This window comes from Sturnira hondurensis, unplaced genomic scaffold, assembly GCF_014824575.4.
Source record: "Sturnira hondurensis isolate 20B ecotype Veracruz unplaced genomic scaffold, ASM1482457v3 Scaffold0020237, whole genome shotgun sequence".
Lineage (NCBI taxonomy): Eukaryota > Metazoa > Chordata > Mammalia > Chiroptera > Phyllostomidae > Sturnira > Sturnira hondurensis.
In genome coordinates, this window is record NW_028092868.1 from 9,468,069 (window position 1) to 9,491,697 (window position 23,629).

The 23,629-nt window shown below is 40.3% G+C and overlaps 1 protein-coding gene across 3 annotated transcripts in view; it reads right to left on the reverse strand.

Moving 5' to 3' along the window:
- SPHKAP (SPHK1 interactor, AKAP domain containing) overlaps window positions 1-23,629 on the reverse strand; it is a 119,177-nt gene that overhangs the window by 57,236 nt on the left and 38,312 nt on the right. For all 3 annotated transcript variants that reach the window (XM_037029252.1, XM_037029251.1, XM_037029253.1), the window contains exon 4: window positions 20,363-20,476. In XM_037029252.1, coding sequence (XP_036885147.1) covers window positions 20,363-20,476 — 114 coding nt within the window. The remainder of the gene's footprint in view (window positions 1-20,362; window positions 20,477-23,629) is intronic.

Consider the following 23,629-nt stretch of genomic DNA (forward strand, 5'->3'; position numbering starts at 1 on the left):
TTTGATGGACAGTCCTGTCCAGGGAGCTTCCTTTTATTTCTTTATCCACCTGTCCTGCTTCACGGTGTTTATTCTTTACTGCAAAACATACTCAGGGGTGTCTCTTCACCTCACTTGAAAATTCAACTCCACAGATATGACTTTAAATGCCCACATCACAAAACAGTGGTTGAAAAACTCAGCCACCTCGGCTTTTTGTTGTTGTTGTTGGGCAATGACATCAGGGCAAGCTATTTATTCTGTTTCTCTCTTTCAGCAAAGGTGTCAAAAGAACTGAGAGATGTTGGGGACATCTGGGTTTTATTCTGCACGTGACTGAGTCTCCATGGCTGGAATCCCATGGGCTCATGGGTACCTGCTGGAAGTGTTCATGAGTGTTGCTCCCAGTCACAGTAAAACTGGATCTATTTTTAAAATGGCTCAAAGAGAGAAAACGCATCAAAGCTCAATATCAAGCTGACACGGCTTACAAAGCATAAAATTATATACAAAGTGTAACCTGGGGAGCTGGAAACCTGGCGCTGTAGAGGTACTACATTTCATATGCTCCATTAAAAATCATCTCTGTTTAGTGTCTGGGAGGCCCTCCTGGGGCCTGAGCCAGCCCGACATCAGACAGGCCGTCTGTCCGCCAAGCAGACGGAAGGACGGGCACTCAGAGAGAGACATGGTCATTCAGTCTTCTCTTTGAGGGACTCTGGTTCAGAGCTGCTGAGAGAATTTTATTCCGAATGGGGCCACCGACCTTCAAATGAGCATTTATTTTTTCCTGTTTATATACTAGGGAGTAGGTAACAATTTCATTTGAAAAAAGATTTTTTAGTTAAAATACCAGACTCTCATGCAGGTCACACTCAGAGGCTGTGTGTGAATTATTTACCAATGCACATGCACAGCCACTGAAATGTCAGCATGAGTTATTAAATATACAAGGGGATGAAAATCTGCATTTCCCTTTGGGACAAAACAAACTTTAAAAGTATTACCGAAAGCAGGCTAGCGTAGGTCGGCATTAATATTTTGAGCCCCTCAAAATTTTATGTTCAGATATTCTTTAGTTATCTTCAGAAGTTCTTTGTTATCATTTACAGTTTCGGACATGTTCTCTCACTTCTGGCATTTTAGGTTTTATTCCTTTGGATTTTAATATTATTATGAGCTTCATTTTTGATAAAAATCAATCACCAGAGAACTATGAGTAGTTGATTTCTGGCATTAAAACCACGAGACTCTGTCAGAGAGGCATTTGGATCTTTCATGTAAAAATATTAAGCCTGACCGATGATTATGTGTATCTGCCTTTGGCTGTGTTTCTGCACCTGCCGAGAATTCTCTCCCTTATCTTCTTTGTCCAATTACCGCTTTGCTATTTTTCATGCTAGAACGTAGAGGAAAATCATATCTTCTCAAGAATCTACTTTGGATGTTTAGTTCTTCCCATCTCCCCCTGTGGCTGTAGCTATGCCCTCTCCTACGACCCCCCCTCCCTTTATTGGGATCTTTGGTGAGAACACGCCACTCAGAAATGGCGCTGGGAGAGCGCATCTTCCCCCGCCCCTGTGGAACACCCTGTGGACACCACTTATCTGGCTTTTTGAAATTTATTTTTAAAAAGCGTTCTAACTTATTAATTTACAGATAATGTGGCCATTAAAATAAGTGCAACAAAAATGATAAAAGATATGTAAAGGCAAAACTAATAAGCTCTTTCCCCTAACCCATACCCACCCAAGTGCGATAATAAATTTGAACAGTGTAATATATATGCTTCCATATCATTCTCTAAGTAAATATATATCTATAGGTGTGTAGATTTGGATCTTTATATCTCTGACACGTATACCTATCATTTATCAATATGTATGTGTATAAACAGAAAAATACAAGGACTTTGTTTGATTGTAACAGCACATTAGTGCATTATTACCGTGTGCTTTTCTACATAGATGTGTACAGGGTCTGGCAGAAGTAAGGTCTGCTTGAGTGTGGATGGTAAGGTAATGATATTGGTGTAATAATTTACAGTTTTAATTTGAACATTTCGCCTAAAATGTCATATGCTGTGCTGGAGTGTGATGTTGTTATGTTACAGAATTACATGCTTATGATTTTGTAATAAAAGGGGGCTTATTTGTGCTGGACCCCTGCATAGATCTTACTAAATATGTTTTCCCTAATTTGACATATACATACTATAGTTTCCAATAAATGGGATCATCATTTAGTTTGGTTTTCTTAAGAGCAAAAATATTCTCTAGTGTGGGTTAATGGATATAACCTCAAATACATTATCTGTGCTCTATATTAATGCCTCTGAGAAAGTTAACCTTGAATGATTTGAAGTCCTTCAGAAGTACCATCCTGACAAAATATTACTTTGTCTTTATTTCGAGCCTGCTTGTGTTCTTTTCTTCTCTCTTTTCCTTCCTTCTTCCCCTCCCTTTCTCCTTCTCCTCTTTGCTTTCAACACATATTCCTGACAATTGAGTTTCTGTTCAGCACAGAATAACAAATGTTAAAAAAGAAAAATGAGGCCATTCTATTCCAAAGTCAAGAAAAATTTGAAGAGGGCAGAGAATATGTATGTCTCAGTCACCATTGTAGTACAATGATTATTAAGGTAAAAAGAACATAATTTTTGAAGTAAATTCAAATTACAGAACATCATCACAAAATCAGATCTCAATGATGAAAAGATTTTTAATATACCTACATTTTTTTCTCTTGTGCCACAAATGTAATGACATTTCAGCACACGGTCTTTTGGTTTTATGTTTCTTTTAAAAAAATATTCATAACTCGGGGCTCAGGTGTTTATGTCTATGTCCAAGTCACCGTACTTCCTGCAATCAGAGGCCCGGAAACCGGGGAATGTGTCCTCTAACCACGCCCTCTGTGAATTACCAAGGACTTGCTTTTCTTTTCTAAAGAACTGACAAGTTTTTTATTCTTTTTCTCAATTGCAAACCACACATCAAATACTTCTCAACCACCATGACCATGGCTTTTGTAATTCCTGGTAGGTTGTGATTAACAGGCTACAGAAAACGGGATGGGTAATTAGGGTTTACAGATCTAAAAATGCTGTTAGTAATTACAGCTTTGAGCAAAAAACAAAAGCTAGATTTATGCAGGAAGCAATATTATTGTAAAAGATGCCAGATCTTTAGAAGAAAAAGAAAAGGCAATATATCTGGCTAATTCTCAGATGTAAGTCAGGGGAAATTGCTATGAAACATGCAATTTCTTAGAACATTTGGAGTCATTACATTAGAAGAATCTAAGAAGTAAATTAGGAAACAGCTGAAACAAGAATAAGAGAGTTTGTGGGAAATTGTTGTGGGAAGGGAATTTGGATAAAAATTTCAAAATAGAATGTGACTTTACGTAATGGGAAGCAGAGACTAAAGTCTGGATGGTGGAGAGTAAAGTCCTTCAAACACCTGATGCGAAAATGATCTGAGAGATTCCTCAGATAGAACACAAACAGTCTTGTTTTTGTCTGTACTAAACCAATAATGCAGAGAAGCAGTATTTATCTTTCTAAGTGTTAGCAACGTGCTTTAGAACAGATGTTGGCAAACATTTTCTGCGAAGGGCCACACAGTAAATATCTTAGGTGTGTAGACCATCGAGTCTTTGCTGCATTCATGCAACTCTTGGTGGCGGTGGGAAGCAGCCATGGACAATCCATGCATAAATGGGCGTGGCTGTGCCTCAAAAAGACTATTTAAAAAAGCAGGCAGTGAGCCAGATTTGGCCCAAGGACCGTATTTTGGCAACTGCTGCTTTAGAAAACCAAGGATATGAAATCCTAAGACTTTACTTTCTCAATCTTTTAATTGGCAAGTGACAACGGCCATGAAGAGGTTGCTTGGCAAATGCAATGGGAAGACCTGGTTTCAGGCACCAACTCCATCACTTCACGATCCTGGACAAGCATTAAGCTTTTCAACAACCATGCGAATCTCTTCACTTATAATACCTATTTTGCCTACTCACAGGCTTTCTGTCAAACCTCAGTGAAATAATATTGTTAGTGGAAACAGTTTATAAATTAAAACAGTATAAAGCTCTCATTAGGAACAGGTTGCAAGTGAGCCGAACAAATATCAGAGAGGCATCTAACATGGTAGCAGTAAAAGCTATGGAATCACGAAACCGTCACTTTTGTAATTGAGGAGTCCTCCTTCTCTGTGTCAAAAGGAACAGGCGGATCTTTCAGCTGTCATGCAGTCAGAGGTCTGCGAAGGGCCAGACAGTCTGAGACAGAGCAGGCAGGCCCGGGAGGCTGCTGGCGAAGCTGGACCTTATTCCTGGCTCCACCATCCACTAGCTGTGTGACTTCGGAGAACCATCCAAGTCAGTCTCATCTGGAGGAAATAATACTCCCAACTGTGTCTAGAGCTGTTGTCTAAATTAGTGAACTCACTCAATGTTCGCAGCAGAGACTCCTAGCAGGCCAGAAGTATTCCATAAATATTTGTTCATTTTACTGGATATTTCACAAAGTCATAAAAGTTCGGAATGGAAGAGCCTGCTCTGACCCGACGTGTGAGGCAGCTGTGCCAGCGGTGGTGGTTCTTCCCCACCCCCCTCCACCGCTGGGGCCCTTCTTTTGGTTAAACTCTGTATAGGTAATGAATTCAATATTTCTATCACTAATACAGAAAAGGCATTCCTTCATAGAAAAATAGAAAGCTGTATTTGGTCTGTATTGTTTCCTTTCATTCCTCCTACACAGTCCTAAGCCCGAGTAAAGCAACGGATGGTGTCTTGTCCTGTCGTCTTTATAAATGGTGCCCACTGGGTGCAGCTTCTAGAATGCCACATGGGTTGAGACACTTTACTTTGCCTGCCTCTCGAAGGACTAACTGCAAATCCATGCCCACTTCGTCTTGTGAGGACAGCATATTTATTCATCATTTCCTAGTATTGATAATTCATATCGCAATTCTAAAAATTCTAAATAAGAGATGATATTAATAACAGAGTAGGCCTACAAATGTGAGATAAACAAACGGCTGCCGAACTGATTTCAAGAGAGCTGAAGACCTACAAGGATTTTCTCATGATTGTCAACCCATTAAGAAAACATAGGTCTAGCCCTGGCTGGTGTAGCTCAGTGGATTGAGTGCGGGCCTGCAAACCACACGATTGCGGTTGGATTCCCAGTCAGGGCACATGCCTGGGTTGCAGGCCAGTTCCCACCAGGGGACTCATGAGAAGCAACCATACATTGATATTTCTCTCCTTCTCTCCTTCCCTTCCTCTCTAAAGATAAATAAATAAAAAATCTTTAAAAAAAGAAAACATAGGTCTATTCACCTTACATTCTCATACATTCATACATAAATGAGGTTTATTATACATCAATCAAGTTTTTCAGGTTTTGTTTTCAAACAAATGATGTGATGAAAATTTGCACGTGCCACAGGAATCCATTATTTCTGTAACATCTTAAACATCNTAGCCCTGGCTGGTGTAGCTCAGTGGATTCAGCGTGGGCCTGCGAACCACACGATCTCGATTCGATTCCCAGTTAGGGCACATGCCTGGGTTGCAGGCCAGTTCCCAGCAGGGGACTCATGAGAAGCAACCATACATTGATATTTCTCTCCTTCTCTCCTTCCCTTCCTCTCTAAAGATAAATAAATAAAAAATCTTTAAAAAAAGAAAACATAGGTCTATTCACCTTACATTCTCATACATTCATACATAAATGAGGTTTATTATACGTCAATCAAGTTTTTCAGGTTTTGTTTTCAAACAAATGATGTGATGAAAATTTGCACGTGCCACAGGAATCCATTATTTCTGTAACATCTTAAACGTCTGGTGGAGATTGGTTGTAGGCGATCTTTAAGATGTTCACTGCCGTGGAAAGTGCTTTCACTCACTAAAAACTGAAGCGCACTTTTCCTAAGCACATTAATTCTCCTTTCAATTTCTAGGCACATGAACGGGGCTCGAGTCCATTTTTTTTTTCTTTTACTCTTTGAAAGAACTTCTCTTGATAACTTCTACACCTCCATGAAGAGTGAAAAAGGATTACGATAAACAGAGGGAAAGGGGCATCTTTGCAGACAAAATTACTGCAGGAAGAAAACCAGTCAATAAAATTGAGTTGTTATAAGAAAAGCTCAAAGTTTGTGGCATTGATTGATTGATGAGTTGCCTTTGCAGTTACCAAGATAAACCAAAAAATACACCCCCAGTTCTTTTACTTTTTAGGTAATTAAGACAGAATGTGTTTTCACAGACCAAACATCAGTCTGCTGAGTTAACAGAACACCACCTTGAATGTCAGTATAAAAATATAATAAAGGCAGGGAAATTATGCTGCTCTCACTAATTAGGCAAAAAATATCACTTTCTCTCAACACTGCACTGTCAAGAAGAATATGTAAACATTTGAAAAGAGTCTTAAAATTGAGAGGAAGTTTTGAGGTCACAAAGACCAAGTCACTTGGGAATACGTCATGATAAATGATGACCCTTAATTTTAATATCTGTCATTTTAGCCTATACCTTTCTCATTTGACTTATCAATGCTATTAGACAAAAATTACAGTGACCCAAGAATTTTCTTTGGTGTCGATTAATCTATCCATGAATTTGCAGTTGAAAATACATGACAGTTACAGCAGTTTCAAGGATACCTGACTAAACTCTCTCATAGGCTGATAACACGAGCGTGTGGAATGCATGAGTGACATCAGTACATTGCTGGGTCTGCTGTGCAGTCAGTGCCGTGGAGAATGACTCAGTCTTAGCTGTGTTTCCCTCATCATCCTCCCTCTGACCTCCGTTAATGTTTGAGTGGCTTTAACAGTTTGTAATTCAATTTTCTTAATCATTGCTGTTTAACAAGTTTTTCATGGCTTCTCTGGACATTGAGTGACACCTATGAAATGATTTAGAATGGAATTAACAAGGCACCTTCTGAAACTGGGCTCCATGCTTTACAAAGAGCTCAATAGTTCTTCCCAAGGAAAATATCAACTCTTTCCATAGTCACGTGTCACCTTTATATACAAAAATGAGATGCTCTTCCTCAGGATCCTTTGACTCGTCCACTTTCGTGACAGACTGTCATCTGGACCCTCTGCAAGGCTGAGTGCTAAAGGACATTAAGCTGCTTCTAATGGAAGACATAAACCTGGAGACTCTTATTACAAACCCAGCCTGGGTCACAAATCAAGCGCCTCCAAGAGTCAAATGAGGTCACAGAGTGAAATGGACTAAAAATAAGAAAATGTAGGGGTTCCAGACTGGAGAGACAGTGAGGAGCTCTGTGGGCCAACTCTCCCGTGAAGCAGGCAACACCGGCAGAAACCAGGAATGCAGATATTTAAATTCTTTCCAAATTGCCCTAAAGCATACAGAACATGAAGATACACTTTGCAAGAAAATCTACTCTAGCTCAACAGAGAGTCTGTGACATTTAAACCACACCTCGCTTCCTAGTTTCCCCTGACTTCCCTCCCCCAAGTTCAACTTGAGATAAACTCCATCCAGACCCCTCTCTGCCGAGCTCCCAAGTGAGGGTTACTCTGTCTCACTGAGAGTCAGAGACAGCCAGCATTCCTCATCCTCTCCAAGTCCAAATTCGGGAGGCTGATTTCCTGGAGAGGGAAGCCAGGAAGTCTGGGGCTTCTTTCTTCCCCTACTCAGATGCTACCAGAGACGTGACAGGCTGGGAATCCTAGGGCCAGGACCGCTTTTCCAGCTTGCTGATAGAGCAGGTGTTCCACGTTGGGAGGGGCAGCCGAGAAAACCCAGAGGCTGCTTCCTTCCTCAGTGTGCAGGGCTGACACGGTTTGCCCAGGAGGAGAGGCGCCCTATAAGAAAACAGAGCTCTGAAGCTCTCTCCCAAAGACTGGGATTCTTTGAAACAGTCTGGGAAGCTCAACTCTAAGGGCACGCTCAGAAACAATGGCTCCTCTTAATTACGAGCAATATACGAAAACACTAATGTTCTAGAGAGAGCAAGAAGATGTACCTAAGAAGAACGAACGCTCAATGGATCGGAGCAAAATTCAAAAGGGGCCTCAAAAACTCTACCTGCCTAGATGCGCTTGGAGCAGACTGCTGAGCAATCTAGAGTCCAGCATTTTGTTGAAAGCAATAGCACAATCAACTGGTAGTGAGCAAAGTCAAACGGGCAGGGGTGCAACACTAAATGAAGCCGGCAGCTTCAAAGAAAGATCAGGGAAGGACACAAAGAGGACCTTGCTAGGTGACTGTCTTCCTAGGTGGTGACTGTGCACAGGCCCAAGGCTGTACACCTGAGGGGTGACAAGAAAGGCTTCGCCTTGTGAGGGGAAGATGGCCTTGACAAGCTAGCCAGCCCTGGCCGGGGTGCCTTACTTGGTTGGAGCTTCGTCCTGTACACCAAAAATTTGGGTGTTTGATTCCCAGTCAGGGTATGTACCTAGGTTGTGGGTTCGATCCCCGTTCAGGGTACATAGGGGAGGCAACCAATTGACGTTTCTCTCTCACATTGTTTCTCTCTTTCTTTTTCCTGTCTCTAAAATCAATAAACATATTTTTTTAAAAGCCAAATTAAAAGGAAACCAGATTTAAAAAATCAAACAATAAAATAAGCCTAGGAAAAGGGGGTGGGGGAATCAGTTTTTAGAGATACTATATTATCTAAAATGTCTACTTTTCTGAGCTCCTAAGATGCAGAGAATATTTTTAACATACCTCCGAGATTTTGGAAGACTATCCTGCACTATGTAAGACGCAGTGAATGCCGGCCGGATGAGTCAGTGCAGAAACCACCACTCAGGATAACCAAGGGCTGTGTTATTTGCCTTGATGGGACAGGCATGTCAGATCTTAGTAGCACTTGTACCTATTGATGATATGACTAGGTATTTGTAAAATATAACCTGACAGTAGTTTAAATACGAACATATGACCTTCTTAAATTTACTCAAAAAAACTAAATATATTGGAGCTTTTCAATAATACTAATTTTAGGGTCTTCCACAGGGAAAGACAAATCTTTTAGATAGAAAAGATTTGTGCCTCAAATAAAGATAATCCTACACGGTAGACATTATATCTTGTATTCTATTTAAGTAGAATTTTTATGTTGGGGAGAAAGCTGCTAGGATGTAGAAACAGTGCTGGTTCTCATTGCGTTAAAGCTGATGAATTTGGGCTTTAGACCTGGCCTTGCTTCTAATGTATTCTGTATCCTGGAGCAATCCTTCCCTTCATTGCTATTTCATTTTCTCACCTGAAAAGTAGTGGAATGGGCAACATATGTTCTCAGGTTCCTTTTAGCTCTCGGCTTCTGCAGTTTCAGGAATGGAAGGTTAGTCACTTAGTTTGGCAGAAAAGAGAACCCTCGTATGTTCTGTTGGTTTGGCGTGTGGAATAAATACAGTCACCGAGTGATACTGTATTTTGGTGGCTCAGGCAGGTCAATGTGTACCCGTGTACCAATGTCGAAGTGTTTCCTCATTGCCTTGTCATTTAGCATAACATTTAAAACCCAAAGTTACAATGGTGAATCAGTTCCTTTGGAATTTATATTTAGTTGAATTAAAACTAGAGCCATGGTCCTGATTTAGATGCTAAACTGACTCAGCAGCCCCTGGAGAATATGTGATGCTGAGGGTGGAGGTGGGGGACTGGAAATGTACTTATTTATGCCACTGGAATCTTAAAATAAATCTAGGAATTTGGCGGTACAAAGGGTTTTAGGAGGAAAAGATACGAGTGGCCTTTCAAGATTGCTAGGGTTTTCTTTGCCAGTTTTCCCCCCCTGTGGTTGTTTTGATTTTTGTGTATTAAATATTTAGAAGAAATTTGTGGGGCTAAAGCAATAAAATAACAACAGAGGACTGAAAGGCACAGCCAAATTGAAAAATCAAAACAACTTCTGCTAACCAATTGGAGATGAAGAGTGAGGGAGAGAGAAAAATGAGGGAGAGAGAGAAAAATGAGTGTGATTCTAAGGATGATAGCTGGGGAAATGGGTGTAGATTACAAAATCATCCATACAATTGAAACTTTGAGAAGCAGGAAAGCTTTGGAGTATATACCTTTCAGTTATGTTGAACTGGGTTTATCTTTGAGATGCTCTGGTGGGTTTCTCTAACAGGGGTGTAGAAATAAGTCTATAGTCCAGAGATGGTGGTCCCTGGTTGATAGATGTGGCTGAAGCTTTGCCGTGTATTTGAATGGTCCAGTGTCAGGGCAGGCCTTTTTCACAGCCCTTTGGGAAATGCCACATTTAAGTACCAGGCAGGAGAACGGCACTAAGACAAAGGAGTCGTGATCCCAGAAGCAGGATGGTAATGAAAAGAGAGAATACTTTTTTTGAGGCTGTGGAGAAAACAGCTAGTTTCCAGAAGCTGGGTGGGGGTGTGAGTTCAGTTTATTCTGTTAGAAACTAAGCAATAGGAGCAGTGAAAGCATGTCCCTGGATTTGGTGACACTGAGCACAATCTCTGCAGAGTGGCGAGACAGCCAGGTGGTGGCCAGGGCATAGAGCCGGCCTGCTTTTTGGTGGTGGCTAAGTGTGGGGTCAAGAGAAGAAGGCCCGTGTGATGACTGGTTTCTCAAGGAGGTACAGTCAGGGAGGTGTTTTTTCTGTTTTGTTATTTGTTTTCTAGGGAACATTTGGGAAAACATACACATTTATAAGGATGAAGGAGAAGTATATAGAAATATGTAAGAATGCAGCGGGGCCCTGGCTGGTGTAGCTCAGTGGATTGAGCGCGGGCCTGCAAACCACATGATCACGGTTCGATTCCCAGTCAGGGCACATGCCTGGGTTGCAGGCCAGTTCCCAACGGGGGACTCATAAGAGGCAACCATACATTGATATTTCTCTCCTTCTCTCCTTCCTTTTCTCTCTAAAGATAAATAAATAAAATCTTTTTTAAAAAAGAATGCAGTGGGGAACAATACTTTTACGGAGAACAATGGCCATTTGGTCTCTTTGAAGGCACAGCAGTTTTGAACGAATACAACATTGAGGTCATTGACAAACTAGCTGCCAGTGCCAAGTATGGGAAGGAATACAGGAAATTATAGTAAGTTTTCCAGGAATTAATCTGAAAAACTTACCTGAATTTCCCTGAATAGGTAATACTTAAAAGTTCAAATAACTGTTTTGTATGAACGTAAGTGGACTGGAAACTGGAAACGTTTGTAAGAATTTTGAGGCAGCAGGTTGGTTCCAGGGTAGCCAAGAGTAAGGAAGCAGCGTGGGCTAGGAACCTAAATGTCTGAAGAATGGCAAGTATTCTACCGAACCTGGGGGACGGGCAGTAAGGGGAGGGAGGGCTGAGCTGGAGGCAAATTTGGGCAAGGCAGTGATGGAGGGTCTCGAATCGGATACTTGGCTGCAAATATACCTATTGGGCTAATTTTTATCTTTCGGACCACACTTTATTTTTTGTCTTCATGAAGCAAATATATATATAATACATATTATAAAATATATATTAGGCATTTTAGGTATTTGCATATATATATATATATATGCAAAGAGCAGGCCTTTTTCACAGCCCTTATATATATATATATACACACACACACACACACACATATGAATGAGGGAAATAAATTGGTGTAATTCACGTCCATGGTCCCTTATTTTCGAGATTGGGTAAGACTTTATTTTCCAAATTGTCCTGAGAGGAAGGACACAGAGGGTGGCATTGTCTGTCTGTGGAGAGCAGTCAACACATGGACTCACCAGTTCATGCAGTGAGAAAGGGAGTTCTGGTACTGTGCTTGGTCTTAGACTTCCAGAATTTTTGAGCCAGAAAGCGCTTGAGAGACTGTCATGAATTCAAGTACAGATAGAAGCTGGACAAGCTGAAATGACAGAGGTGAGACACTGCAGTCCCACCAGCTGGTCCCACCCCCATAGGTGTGCTCTGTTTGGCTCCCACAGTGCGGAAAGGACATTTTATTACTGGCCAGCATTTAGAAGTCAGATCTGATGTGGAAAATTAGACTTCTGACTTCTTTTGAAAAATTAGAAGATCTTCAACCCTGGGCCCATGTTCCCATTTAAAATTGAAGTGTGTTGACACGCCTGCTCTTTCCAGCTTGTGGAGAAAGAATGGAAGGAAATACTGCGGGTACAAAGAATAGATCCATTGGGCAGTGGTGTTTTTCTTTCTTATCACTTTTAAAGTATCTGTTATGAAATTATATTCTATTTGTAGAAGAAAGAAAATAAGTTATATGTATATGTAATATATCTTAATCTAGAAATTGGTTGGCTGGGATGTTCTTGACCTACAGGCAGATATCCCGGGCTGGTTGACTGTCTCATGAATCTTTTATTTTCTGCTCTTCCTCCTAATGCATATGACCTTGGATGAGAGCCGCAGGTGTACTGGGACTATTTGGGAGAAGTGGTGGCTGGGTGTTCATTCCATGTCAATGCAGGGGGGAGGTCCAGCTCCAGTTGACACATACCAGTAGGAAACATGTCAGTTAAAGTCTGAGAAATGTGAGAGGAGCTGGTGCAACTGAGTATGATCTTGCTCCGTACCCCCACCCCTGGCCAGGGGGCATTGGCAATGTCTGGAGACATTTTTCTTTTGACAAATGGAGAGCGGACACTGGTGACAGAGGCCAGGGATACTGCTAATTATCCCGCAATGCATGGGACAGCCCTTGCAACAAAGCATCTTCTGGCCTAATACAACATAATGCCCAAAGTTGAGATACGCTGCTTTAGAAGAATTGATCCCTACCATCAATTAAACTACATGAGCCATTGCTGTAGTTTTTGGACTATAAGACACACTTTTTTCCTCCAAATTTGGGAGGAATAATGGTTGTTAATGCTGCTGTTCAGTTCTGTTTACATTTACATTGGTGAAGTATTATGTTATTTATGCTATTAAATATTTTACCATACTTTTTGCTTCAAATTTTTTTTCCTTATTTTCCTCCTCTAAAACCTGGGTGCATCTTATGGTCCAAAAATACAGTAGGATGTCTGCTTAATGATTATATTAAAACAAGCCTAAGGCATAACTTAGCAAGAGGCAAACTTTCTGAACCTCTTTTGGCAATTCAGGAGCTCTTGGCAAGGATATTGAATGTCTCCAAATACTGCAATGAAATTAACTCCACCATTACAGACTGTGCTGAGTCCTACCTGGAATAGTAAGTACGTGCTGTGTCTGGTCTTAAAAAGAGTGTGATGTCCAAGCATGGAGGGGCAGAAGTTCTACTTTTGGCACTCTCTCCTTTACTAATAAAGCTCTAAAGTGAGCAAGTCTCATTGTTCCAAAAGAGAGAAATAATACTCTTCACTAAAAACCAGACATTCCATAGAGGTCATTAGCCAGGTCCACTTTAAAGTGTTATTTATTTATTTATAAACCTGAGATTCTAAGTGGTAAATAATAATGATACTATTACTTCTCACTAGTTTTCTTGGGATTTTGGAAGAACTGGTTAAGCAAGGCATGTTAATGCAAACATATAACTCTACTAAAAAGAAATCAAATTATGTAATCAAAATTCTTGAAGCTTAAAGGTATTTTAATGAGAAACGTTGATTTTTGTTGGTTTTTCTTCACCAGCTTTTTACTCAGAGGAAATTTGTAGTAAGAGCGGAAAGTGTATAAAATTTGAAACTCAAAGCTATTCTGAGCTATTTTAAGAATGCATTCTTCTGTCAAAATAAATTATAAAACAGTTGAGGAGTAGTATGAACTCCCAGGTTTAAACATACTCAGATCTATTCAGCTGGCTGCACTTTTAGTGACAAAAGTCTCAGGGCCCATAAATACTTCAGGATCCACAAATACTTCATTGTGTATTTGAAACTCAGGCTTCCATGCTTCAACGATGATCTCGTACTTTTGGGATGGGGGCCTGGGACCTGATGCTCCCTGACGGACACCTGTCAGAACACCCCAGGACTCAGGATCAAATCCCTTTGCTGTTTACAGCTCCCCCTGGTTTGACTGAGCTTTGGAGTTGTCCCAAAGACCCTCAAATCTCCCATCCCTCACCCTGATTTGACCAACAACCCCAATTTTTACACCCAACTACCAACTTGATATTTTACTTCATGGCCATAAGACATCCAACCTCACCCCCTTCTCCACCTTCAGCCAGTCCTGCCTTCCCTCCGCCTTCCCCAGCACAGTAAATGAAATTCCCACCCACCTAGGAGCTTTAGCCAAAATCATAGGCGTTTTTCTTGAGTTCTCTCTTTCCTTATCCAATCCATTAATATGTCCTGTTTAATATATATTATGTACAATTTTGTAGCCTATTTTTATAGATAACTGTATTGTGAGATCTAATTTTTATGTGCTTAATTTTTTTTCAAATCTGCTTGGTAAAGAATGCATAATTCTTCACAGGACAGGTATCCAACATTTATTTAGCCATTCCTGCACTGTGGGACACTCAAGATCTTCCTAATCTTTGCCATCACATGCTTTTACTTTTGTTGAGTACTTATCTAGTGCTTACTATGTGCGGGCACTGTACCAGCACTTCAGAAATGTTGAGGCGCTTCATCCTTACGGTCCATGAAATAAATACTATTAATACCTCTGTTTTTGCAAGTGAGGAACCTGAGGCACTGGTTGATGAAATAGCTTGCTTAGTATTTCATACACAGAAAGAGGAGCTGGGTTCAAGGCAAGGCCGCTTGACTCCAGAACCCATGTTCTGAATTCGCTTTGTTGCCTCGGGTCCGTCACTCAGCACATACTTTACACTAGTCTGTATGCAATGCCATTCCCTTTGAGTATATTTCCAAAAGTGGATCAACAAGCATGAACACTGAAAATGTTTTACACAGTACCTATTATAGAGTTTTCCTCCAGAGAGACTGCAGTAATTTTGTAAATTTACATCCCCACTGTCAGCTGTTGAGAATGTCCTCTTTAAATCTTTTATTTTTGCAGTTATATTTATTATATATTTATTATTTTAGAGAGAGAGGAATGGGGAGAGATAGATGATAGATAGATAGATAGATAGATAGATAACTAGATAGATAGACAGGCAGACAGACTGATCGGGGATGGAACCTGCAACCTTAGCGTATCAGGACGATGCTCTAACCAGCTGAGCTAGTGGCCAGGACTGAGAGTGTCCTCTTAACTGGGCTTGCATCAACATTGGGTGTAATTATTTTTAAAAATCTTGAGCAGCTTCTTAGGAACAAATTATGTAATAGTTATAGTTGCTTCTTTTTGATTACCAGAGGTTGATTTTTTAATGTGTATATTAACAGCTGAATTTCTTTTTTTATGAATTTCTTATATTTGGCTTTTGCCAACTTTGCTATTAGACTTTCTTCATATTGAATCATAGCAATTCTTTATATATTGAGAGTAATACCCCAAGTTTTTTATGTGGCTTTTCATTTTTTTCTGTTGTTTATTGAAGAGTAAAAATTTTTAAATTGGTTTCTGCACTTGCATCAAGCTTCAGGGGTCATATAAATAATCCCCTATACTTCCCTTTTAATTCTTTTTCATATTCTCAGTGTTAGGAGTCTCATTTCACTTCCCTAATGCTTAAATATACACTGTAATTCCTTAAGCCAGCAAAAAGAGTCAATGATCTTAATTTTTATTATGTAGCATTTTACCTACAACATACAATGTAGAATTTGAACTTAATTTCCAGTCCAAATAAAATAGTCAAAACTTTCTCTTTAGTATTTTCAGGATCCAACATATTGACAAACGTATGGACCAAGTCTATGGCTATACCCGAACTACCACTGCATTATCTGGCCCTCAAATTATGTATCAAAAAGCTCCTTCTCAGTTTTGTTCATTGCTTTTCTTGTTTTTTATGCCTTACATGTGACCTTCAAGTCACCTACTTGATCTGGTGCGCAGCTCTTTCGTTTTTCCCTCCACCATCCGTCTGTGTCATGCTTCCCAGCAGTGTTTAGTTTTTTGGTGTCTAGCAGTTTGGTGAGGTTGAGTGGCATTTTCATTTGACTGCCACTCAAAGAGTTTTCTACAGGAATCTTGGATCTCCCACAGTGCCTCAGGAGCCCCGGGGCGAGGTAAGGCTGCAGGGAGCAGTGTGAGGACATCCCGCTGTAGCATACTCAGAGCTTGTTTGCTTTACCTGTTTTATCTAAAACTGTGTTAAGAAGCAAGCTTCTAAGATAGTTCCCTCCTGGATAGATCTAAGGTTGGAGATACTGAAGCTCATAGGAATATATCAAGATGGCAAAAATGGAGCTTACCAGACACTTCTCTTGAAGAGCAAACATGGATAAAGCTGGCAGGAATAATCTACCAGGGGCGGAGACTGAGAGCTCCTTCTCACCCCCACCTGCCCAGGAGGCTATGTGCTCAAGGAACACCTGGTTGGGGTCAGCTGTCCCCTGAAGAGCGAGCGGGGCCACTAAAATCCTGGGCTTTTGTGCCACTCAGTCTGGCTGACATCTGCCAAGAGCGTCTGTGTTTTCACTTTGAGGCAAGCAGTATTTAGTTCCCCCCTGAAAACTGCTGAATCCATATTAAATATCTCTGTGCAGTAGGTAGCCAGTCAGTAGCTTGAAACAAGGGTGTCTGCTGCTCTGTGTTCAATCCTGGTTTTAAATGTTCAGATTCCACACTGAAGTATGTAGGAGAGCCTCGTGTCTATAACTCATTCTCAAAAGTATTTAAAAATCATAATTGTGTATTTACACACAGGTGCCCATCCACACAAAAACCAAAGGGTAAAGCAAATGTGAAAATGTCAGCACTTGGGGGGAATCTGAGAATTCTTTGTATTCTCCATGCAATTTTTCTGTAAGTCTAAATTTGAAGAATTAAAAAAATTATTTCCAAACTTTATCTTTGAAGGCAAAAATACATTAAAAGTTGCTTTGAAAACTTGATAAATATCTGAACTAGATAATATAAAATGTTTCTGTACGGTTCTACATGTCTATAACTGACAAGCATATTTCCCTAATCCCTTGAGTCGAGATTCTTCCTTAGACTGACTTATCAAGTTGAGTGTTCTTCTCTTTCTTAACTTTAAAAAATATTCAGAATAGGTATGTAGATATTTGGAGAAATAACATAAAATAAAAAGCAGTCACTGAGATATCATGTGTCACTGTTACCACTAGGTCACATGTGCACCGAAACCCACCAACCTGCTGTCCAGTAGCTCCTTAGTTTGTCAGCATCGTGTGTGGGATATGGAAGGCTGCTTGAGGACTTGACGTATTTATTTGCAAACATAAGGTCAATGTAAAACATTTCAAATATCACGATCCATCGATTAGGAGGCATGCCAAAGGGTATCATTTATTGCAGGGTGATAACCACTTGAACTGACCAGTCTGACAGAAACTATGGATAAAAATAATGTGAATTGTTGAGGTTGTTTTAATAAAGCATTCAAGTAAAACATGGTTCCTGGAGAATCAAAAATCAAATTCTAGTAAACAGCAAGAAGCGATAATGGATTAAGAAGGAACTAAATTCATTTCAATAAAAAAAAGTCAAGAGTCCTGGAAAGTCCAATTCCTACCCCTCGTGTTGAGTAACTCTATCAGCTGAATGTCTCAGCTCTTGGGTTTGGAGATGGGCTTCCTAGTCCACGATTCTCCCCACATCTCTCCCTCCTTCATAAAGTAAATAATCAGGTTTTAAAAAACACCCTGGAGTCTAGTATACATTTTTTTCAGAGTGGCAAATCAAAAAGAAAAATAAAATTACATAGCTTGACAGGAGAATTCTATTTAGAAAATTATAAGCACAGTTTTCATAGTTGATACCTTTTGAAAAGTGATAAATGTGACCTCTGACCTCCTGGCCGGCAGTGCCTGTCAGGTGTGTCTGTCATATGTCTGACTGCTTCAAACTGCCCTTCCTAACTAAGCCTTCTTGTTTTAGCCGTGAAATGAGTGCAGTTCACTATTGAAATAATGACTCAAACTCATTGTTGGAAGCTTGGGAACAAACAGCAGTATTACCCTCCCCACACCACCTGAAGGTTTTCCAAGCCTAAGATTTTTCTTTAATAAAATTTTTAAGCAGACACCTTGAATTTGGAAAATTAGGTACACTGAGGTAGCTCAAAGACACAGCAAATTTAGAAACTATACTTGTAGTTCAATAGAATGGGGACCAAGCCAACCAAAATTAAATATGAGAACATTACTAAGTTTGATGGGGAAAAAAAGAGTTAAAAGAACAATGGTTCATGTAGAATAGAGTACCCCAGAGTTATGAACAGAAACACGGGGCAAGATTGCTACAGGTTCCTTAGATTCTGTTGCAATTATTTGTAAATGGGTGTAGGTTTGGGATGATTTTATGAAATTAAATGTAAAACAATTAAACTTTAATAATGATGATACTGTTTGTTGCATTGGGGAATTTTTTGGAAAAAGAATTAAGTGCTTTTTCCTTGACTGTTTCAGCTTCTCCTGAGTGGCTGTTTTGATCAAGAGCTCCCTGTCCTGGTCAGAGATCTTTATGGTTAACCCCTACTTCTCCTCTAGATAACAACGGCCCATTAGCAATGTCCAACTCTGGACTCTGTTTCTTTTCCCCATCCTAGAAATCTGTGTCAAATCAGAACAAGAGAAAGGACTTGTTCATTAAGAAAGTGACTACAGGATACTTTTTGAGAGATTAGAGCTAGTTTTTCAAAGGGATCCTAAAATTTAGGTTGAGAATCACGAACCATGTTTCAGTATTGGTGTCAGTTTCAATTATGGCGAACCACTGCGGGGCAATCATCCAGTATGCCTTTTATTTGTGTTTTGATTTTTCCCCTTTTGAAAACTATACAAAGAACCACAAAGACAGGATGAATCAGCTCAACCTCACTGATGTCACTTGACACTCTAAAGGAACAAAGAATTGAGAAAGAAAGTCAGACAGATTTAAGTCCAAATTTGAGTCCATTAGGACTGGTCGGGAATGAGAGGAGAACTTTCTGACACCTAGGAAGATTCAATGGTAATTTTAAATTTGGCTATCAATTTGGTATTTCTAATTATAGATTAGCAAGCCCGATTCCAAAAATAAAAAATTTAGAGAAGACCTCTTTGTTCTTCACTAGACAGGTTTTAGTTCCCCAAACCGTGTACCTTTTCAAATGGGGGACTTCTTAATACAGGAGCTGTTTGGATGACAACTTTGGCTGAAGTGTAGCTGCTGACAGCATTCACTCTCCATTTCTCTCCTTTTATGATTTATAGCTGTGTCATTAGAGACCGGCATCAGCTAACGCCTGAGTTTCCCAACTCATCTCAGAACTCAGTTTGCAGAGAAGGTATCACTATCAAATTACTTTCCACCTAATCCTTTTTGTTTTCCCCAATGACTCGCAGCCATCAACTAGTATTCTAGACAAGGGAGCAAAGAACAGCAGATTCAGAATCACTTGCTTAGACCAATAGATTGAATTAAATCTGTTGAGTGGACACTGCTTTCCTTGCGCTGCTAGGCTCTGCAGCGTGAAATGCTTTTCATCCCCTGTCTGTCTGCTGGTCCTTCTGGTTCTGTTCATTATATAGAAAAAGCTTCTCCATCCACTTTCAGCTGCTGCTTCTTTTTTTTAAACAGAAGTGCTGGCATGCAACTCACCTCCAGGAATAGCTCAGAGCTCATGCTCTCAATTTAGTTAGGAGGGTTACATTTCTCTCCTTTCTGAAACTGTTCTCCCTCGATCTCTGTAATCAAGACCCTGTAAGAACTGGGTGATTTCAATTCAAATGAAACAAATAACCTTGTAGAACATACAGAAAGGAGCATATTTCAGGGCGACCACAGGTACTCACATTCTAAGCTGTAAGAATTATATTTACCTATAATGACATCCCTTCCTTTGAAAAGGAAGGTTTTGTGTGTGAAACTGGACTCTAGTATATGAAAACACATGCTTGTGCACTCCTTAGGTTGAAAGGGTTTCAAACACTGACCGTAACTTACAAAAATGGCAGGGAAATGTCCCGCACCCTTCACGACGGGGAACTCCTACCAGCAGGGGCTATCCAACGCATTGAAAAGGACCCCAGAGACCTCCTCCGTGGTCTTTGATTTCTCATCCTACAATCCTGTTTCTGGATCTTTCTGCCAGTCAGTTTCGAAAATATCATGGTTTCCCCTTTTCAAATAATTGATCATATTAATTAACCTGTTGAAATGAGCGAAACAGAAACATGAAGTCTATGGGTGGTTTTGCTTTGCTGTTGTTGTTGTTGTTGTTTGGTTAACAATCCACAGTAGCCAGTATGTGTTTTCCAAAGGAGACTCGGGCAACCTTGCATTTACTGAACCAGGGAACTTCTGTCGGAAGCCCAAGGACACGTGCCCGCTCCCCTGCTTTCTCAGACCACGTCCCGGCTGTGTTTACTTACGGAGGCGCAAGCCGAGTGTTCAGACCTGTCCTCCACGAAGCCAATCTGGCAGGGCGTCCTCTGGTTCCGCAGCCAGTAGTCTGTGGACTCGAGTAGGCTGTCGCTGCGAAGCACCTGGGGAAACCGGGAAAAACCTTCTCAGTGCTATTCGGCCAAGTCTTCTGTTTCTGAGGAGACTGCATGCTTTCTTTTCCTTGGAGCCTCTGGGTACGAGGACACGCTTGCAGGGTAACAGCGCCTCTGGGCTGTGTAAATAGTCAGCTGGGAATCGGTGTCGGAGGGGCACACCGATGTGAACACTCGTGTGCCCTGCCTCATCAAATCTAGCATCTGGGCATGTCAGTGTCAGTGTCGTTGCATAATTTGCAGTTCAATGCTGGTTTGGGGGATGGTTTCATTGGCAACTTACACTTCATTTTAGTGTGAGTTCTCTTGGACTAAGTGTTTTAAGTTTTTAAAAGTGAAGTGTTTTTCCTGTTGGTACAATATTGCCACTGAAATGATCCTTCTTCAGTTCTTCGGCTTTGCAAACGTACCTGTGAATGAGGGCACAACTTTTCTAGAACACCTGTAGCACTATTAAAAATCAGTAGGAATGAGTGGAGTGCATTACAACCATCATATTTTCATTTAGAGATAGTATGGTAATGCGAGGCACACTTGAATACACGATTTAACAAAATCAAATACGATTTACAAATGCCTTGCTCCTGGGCTTGGATTAAAGCAAGGAAGAAAAATTATATTTCTTGGCTCATACATGTTGAAGATGCAATCTCATACATAACCAAATGTTTCAATTTCTTCCACGTCTAAACATTAGTTAAATATTTAAGATTTTTCTCACCTTATGTAAAATTTCCAATGCTCTCCTGCACTCTTTACTTTTTTAGGTTACATGTCTGCTGATATTGGATTAGTACTTTCACTGAGGCAATACCCAGACTGAATCATTTCAGTTAATGCCACAATGATAGAATGGCACTTTGATTACATTTCATTTGTGCAACAAAGGACCACCGGGCTGTAAGGATAAGAATACATTAATTTTTGTCTCTGAAGTGTGAGATAACCGAATATAGTTCTGGCACATTTTCTACCACATCGTTTTGGTTTAGCCGAGTGATATTATTACTTTTAAATCTTGTCCACCTCAATGTGTATTATTACCTAGAGATGACAAATTTTCATCATTCTTTTCCAGACCAATAGAAGGAGACACTATGTGGGTGAGCAGGCACTTGGGGGATGAACTTGGGTTGTGTCTGCAGATTAAAAGTTGGCACCGGGACTTCTCAGTTCCCTTACGGATTTTACCTCAACTGTGTGTGGTTCTTAAAGTGTGAGCTGGTTCCCCAAAAGTCCCTGAGATCTCGCAGGGGGCCCAATGGTCCAATGGTTTTTGTAAGAACTATGAGAGGCTACTGGCCCTTCTCACCCTCATGGCCTCACGTGCCCTCTGCACCTCCCCAGACTCCGCACAGTCCACGACAGCGCAACAGAAGGAATGCAGAAGCAAGTCCCCTCAGCTCTCCTCACAAACGGGATTTGTTCTGGAAAATAGATGTTTTATATAAAAATAGGTGTGTTCGCATGTAGTGGCCTATTTACTATTTTTTAAAAAATCATTTGTAAAATAGTAAATTGGCATTTTCATTGGCATTATCATTTAAAATTAAATAATTACACATAAACAGGTGTTTTTCTGACTTTAATCTATAATATATAGTGTGGAAATATCAATTAATATATTCCCCTATAAATAAAAGTTTTGTGAGACTCACCAATGTTTTTTGGAGTGCAAAGATATTTTGATTTCAAAAAATTGAGAACGTTGACCCAGATTAACTGTATTTAAAGTAAGAAATAGTCTCTCAGCCCTCTCACCCCCACCCCCACCACTCCCTTTGATTTCCAGCACAGAGCTGAGTTTCGGAGTATGGGCGTTAGTGGTCTAACTAGGTGGAAAACCTGGCATGGTCATTAGCAGCAGGATGAACTTGGGCAACTAATGTAAATTCTGAGTCTGAGTTTCCACACTTGGGGAGAGCGATAATAGTAGCCCCCTGGTGGGGTCCCCGGGGTACTCCATGAGTTGGTGAGCCATGCAGACAGCAGGTGATCCTCTTAATACATGGTTTCCATTGCTACTATTTAGGACAAACTACAAAGGAAAATAGAAACTCAGATGCCTTCACCTGAAATTAGTGGATTGAAAGCGTTTTGGTTGTTTGAAAATATGTTTTTTAGCAATATTCTCATCTAAGGTGAAACTTCAGTTCTGCATTTTGTAGTATTAATAGTTACAGCTATTTTTTGGATGCTTATAATGTGCTGGGAAATGAGCTGAAATGTTCAGATATTTATTTATTCCTTGTTGCAATGCTATCTGGTGGGTATTATTATAAAGGTTAGACTCTTCACAGAAATCGTCATTTTGAATATAACCTTGAGGCTCAGAGATATTGGAGTTTCTGCCCAACTTATTCCAAGCCCGACTTTGGGTTGATTGTGAAGACACCACGTCTGTGTGTGAAGTCCTTTAACGGTGTTGCATTCCATAACCCACACAATTGGGTATAATTTAGGATATATTTCTGAAAAGTTATGCGCAGTCAGTCAGTATTTGTAAATATAACTCCATGTTCTTATGGACTTCCATTTCAAAGTTTTCATCACTGACATGCTGAGGTAATATTTTTTCTTACGAAGAAGAAACTTTCTGGGCTGTAAATTATAATTGTATTAATCCATCTGGCAAATATTATCAGTATTTTAATTTCCCAAAGGAAGGCATGCCTTTACATCTGCTCGAGTTACACTAAACCAGACCGATGTCATTTTGCTTCCACTCTTAGACTTTTTTATGAGCTTTAGAATTTAATGCCCATCAATAAAAGGAAGCCTTCACTCACAGCATCCTGGGAATATTAGTGGTTTAAAATGGATGCATCCAATGAACATAACAGTTCATAATGGTACTTTGCAATGCTTTAATCATCCCTCTGACTGGAATTACTTCTTAGCTCACTCCTCAAAACTAAGCCCTGGAATTCTTTTTATAAAAATACTTATTGATTTGAGAGAGAGAGGAAGTGGGAGAGAGACAGAGAGAGAAGGAGAAATATCCATTTGTTGTTCCACTTACGTATGTACTCATTGGTTGCTTCTACTATGTGCCCTGATTGGGGATTGAATCTTCAACTGTGCTGTATTGGGACGTTGCTCTAACCCACTGAGACACCTAGCCAGAGCCTGGGTTTATTC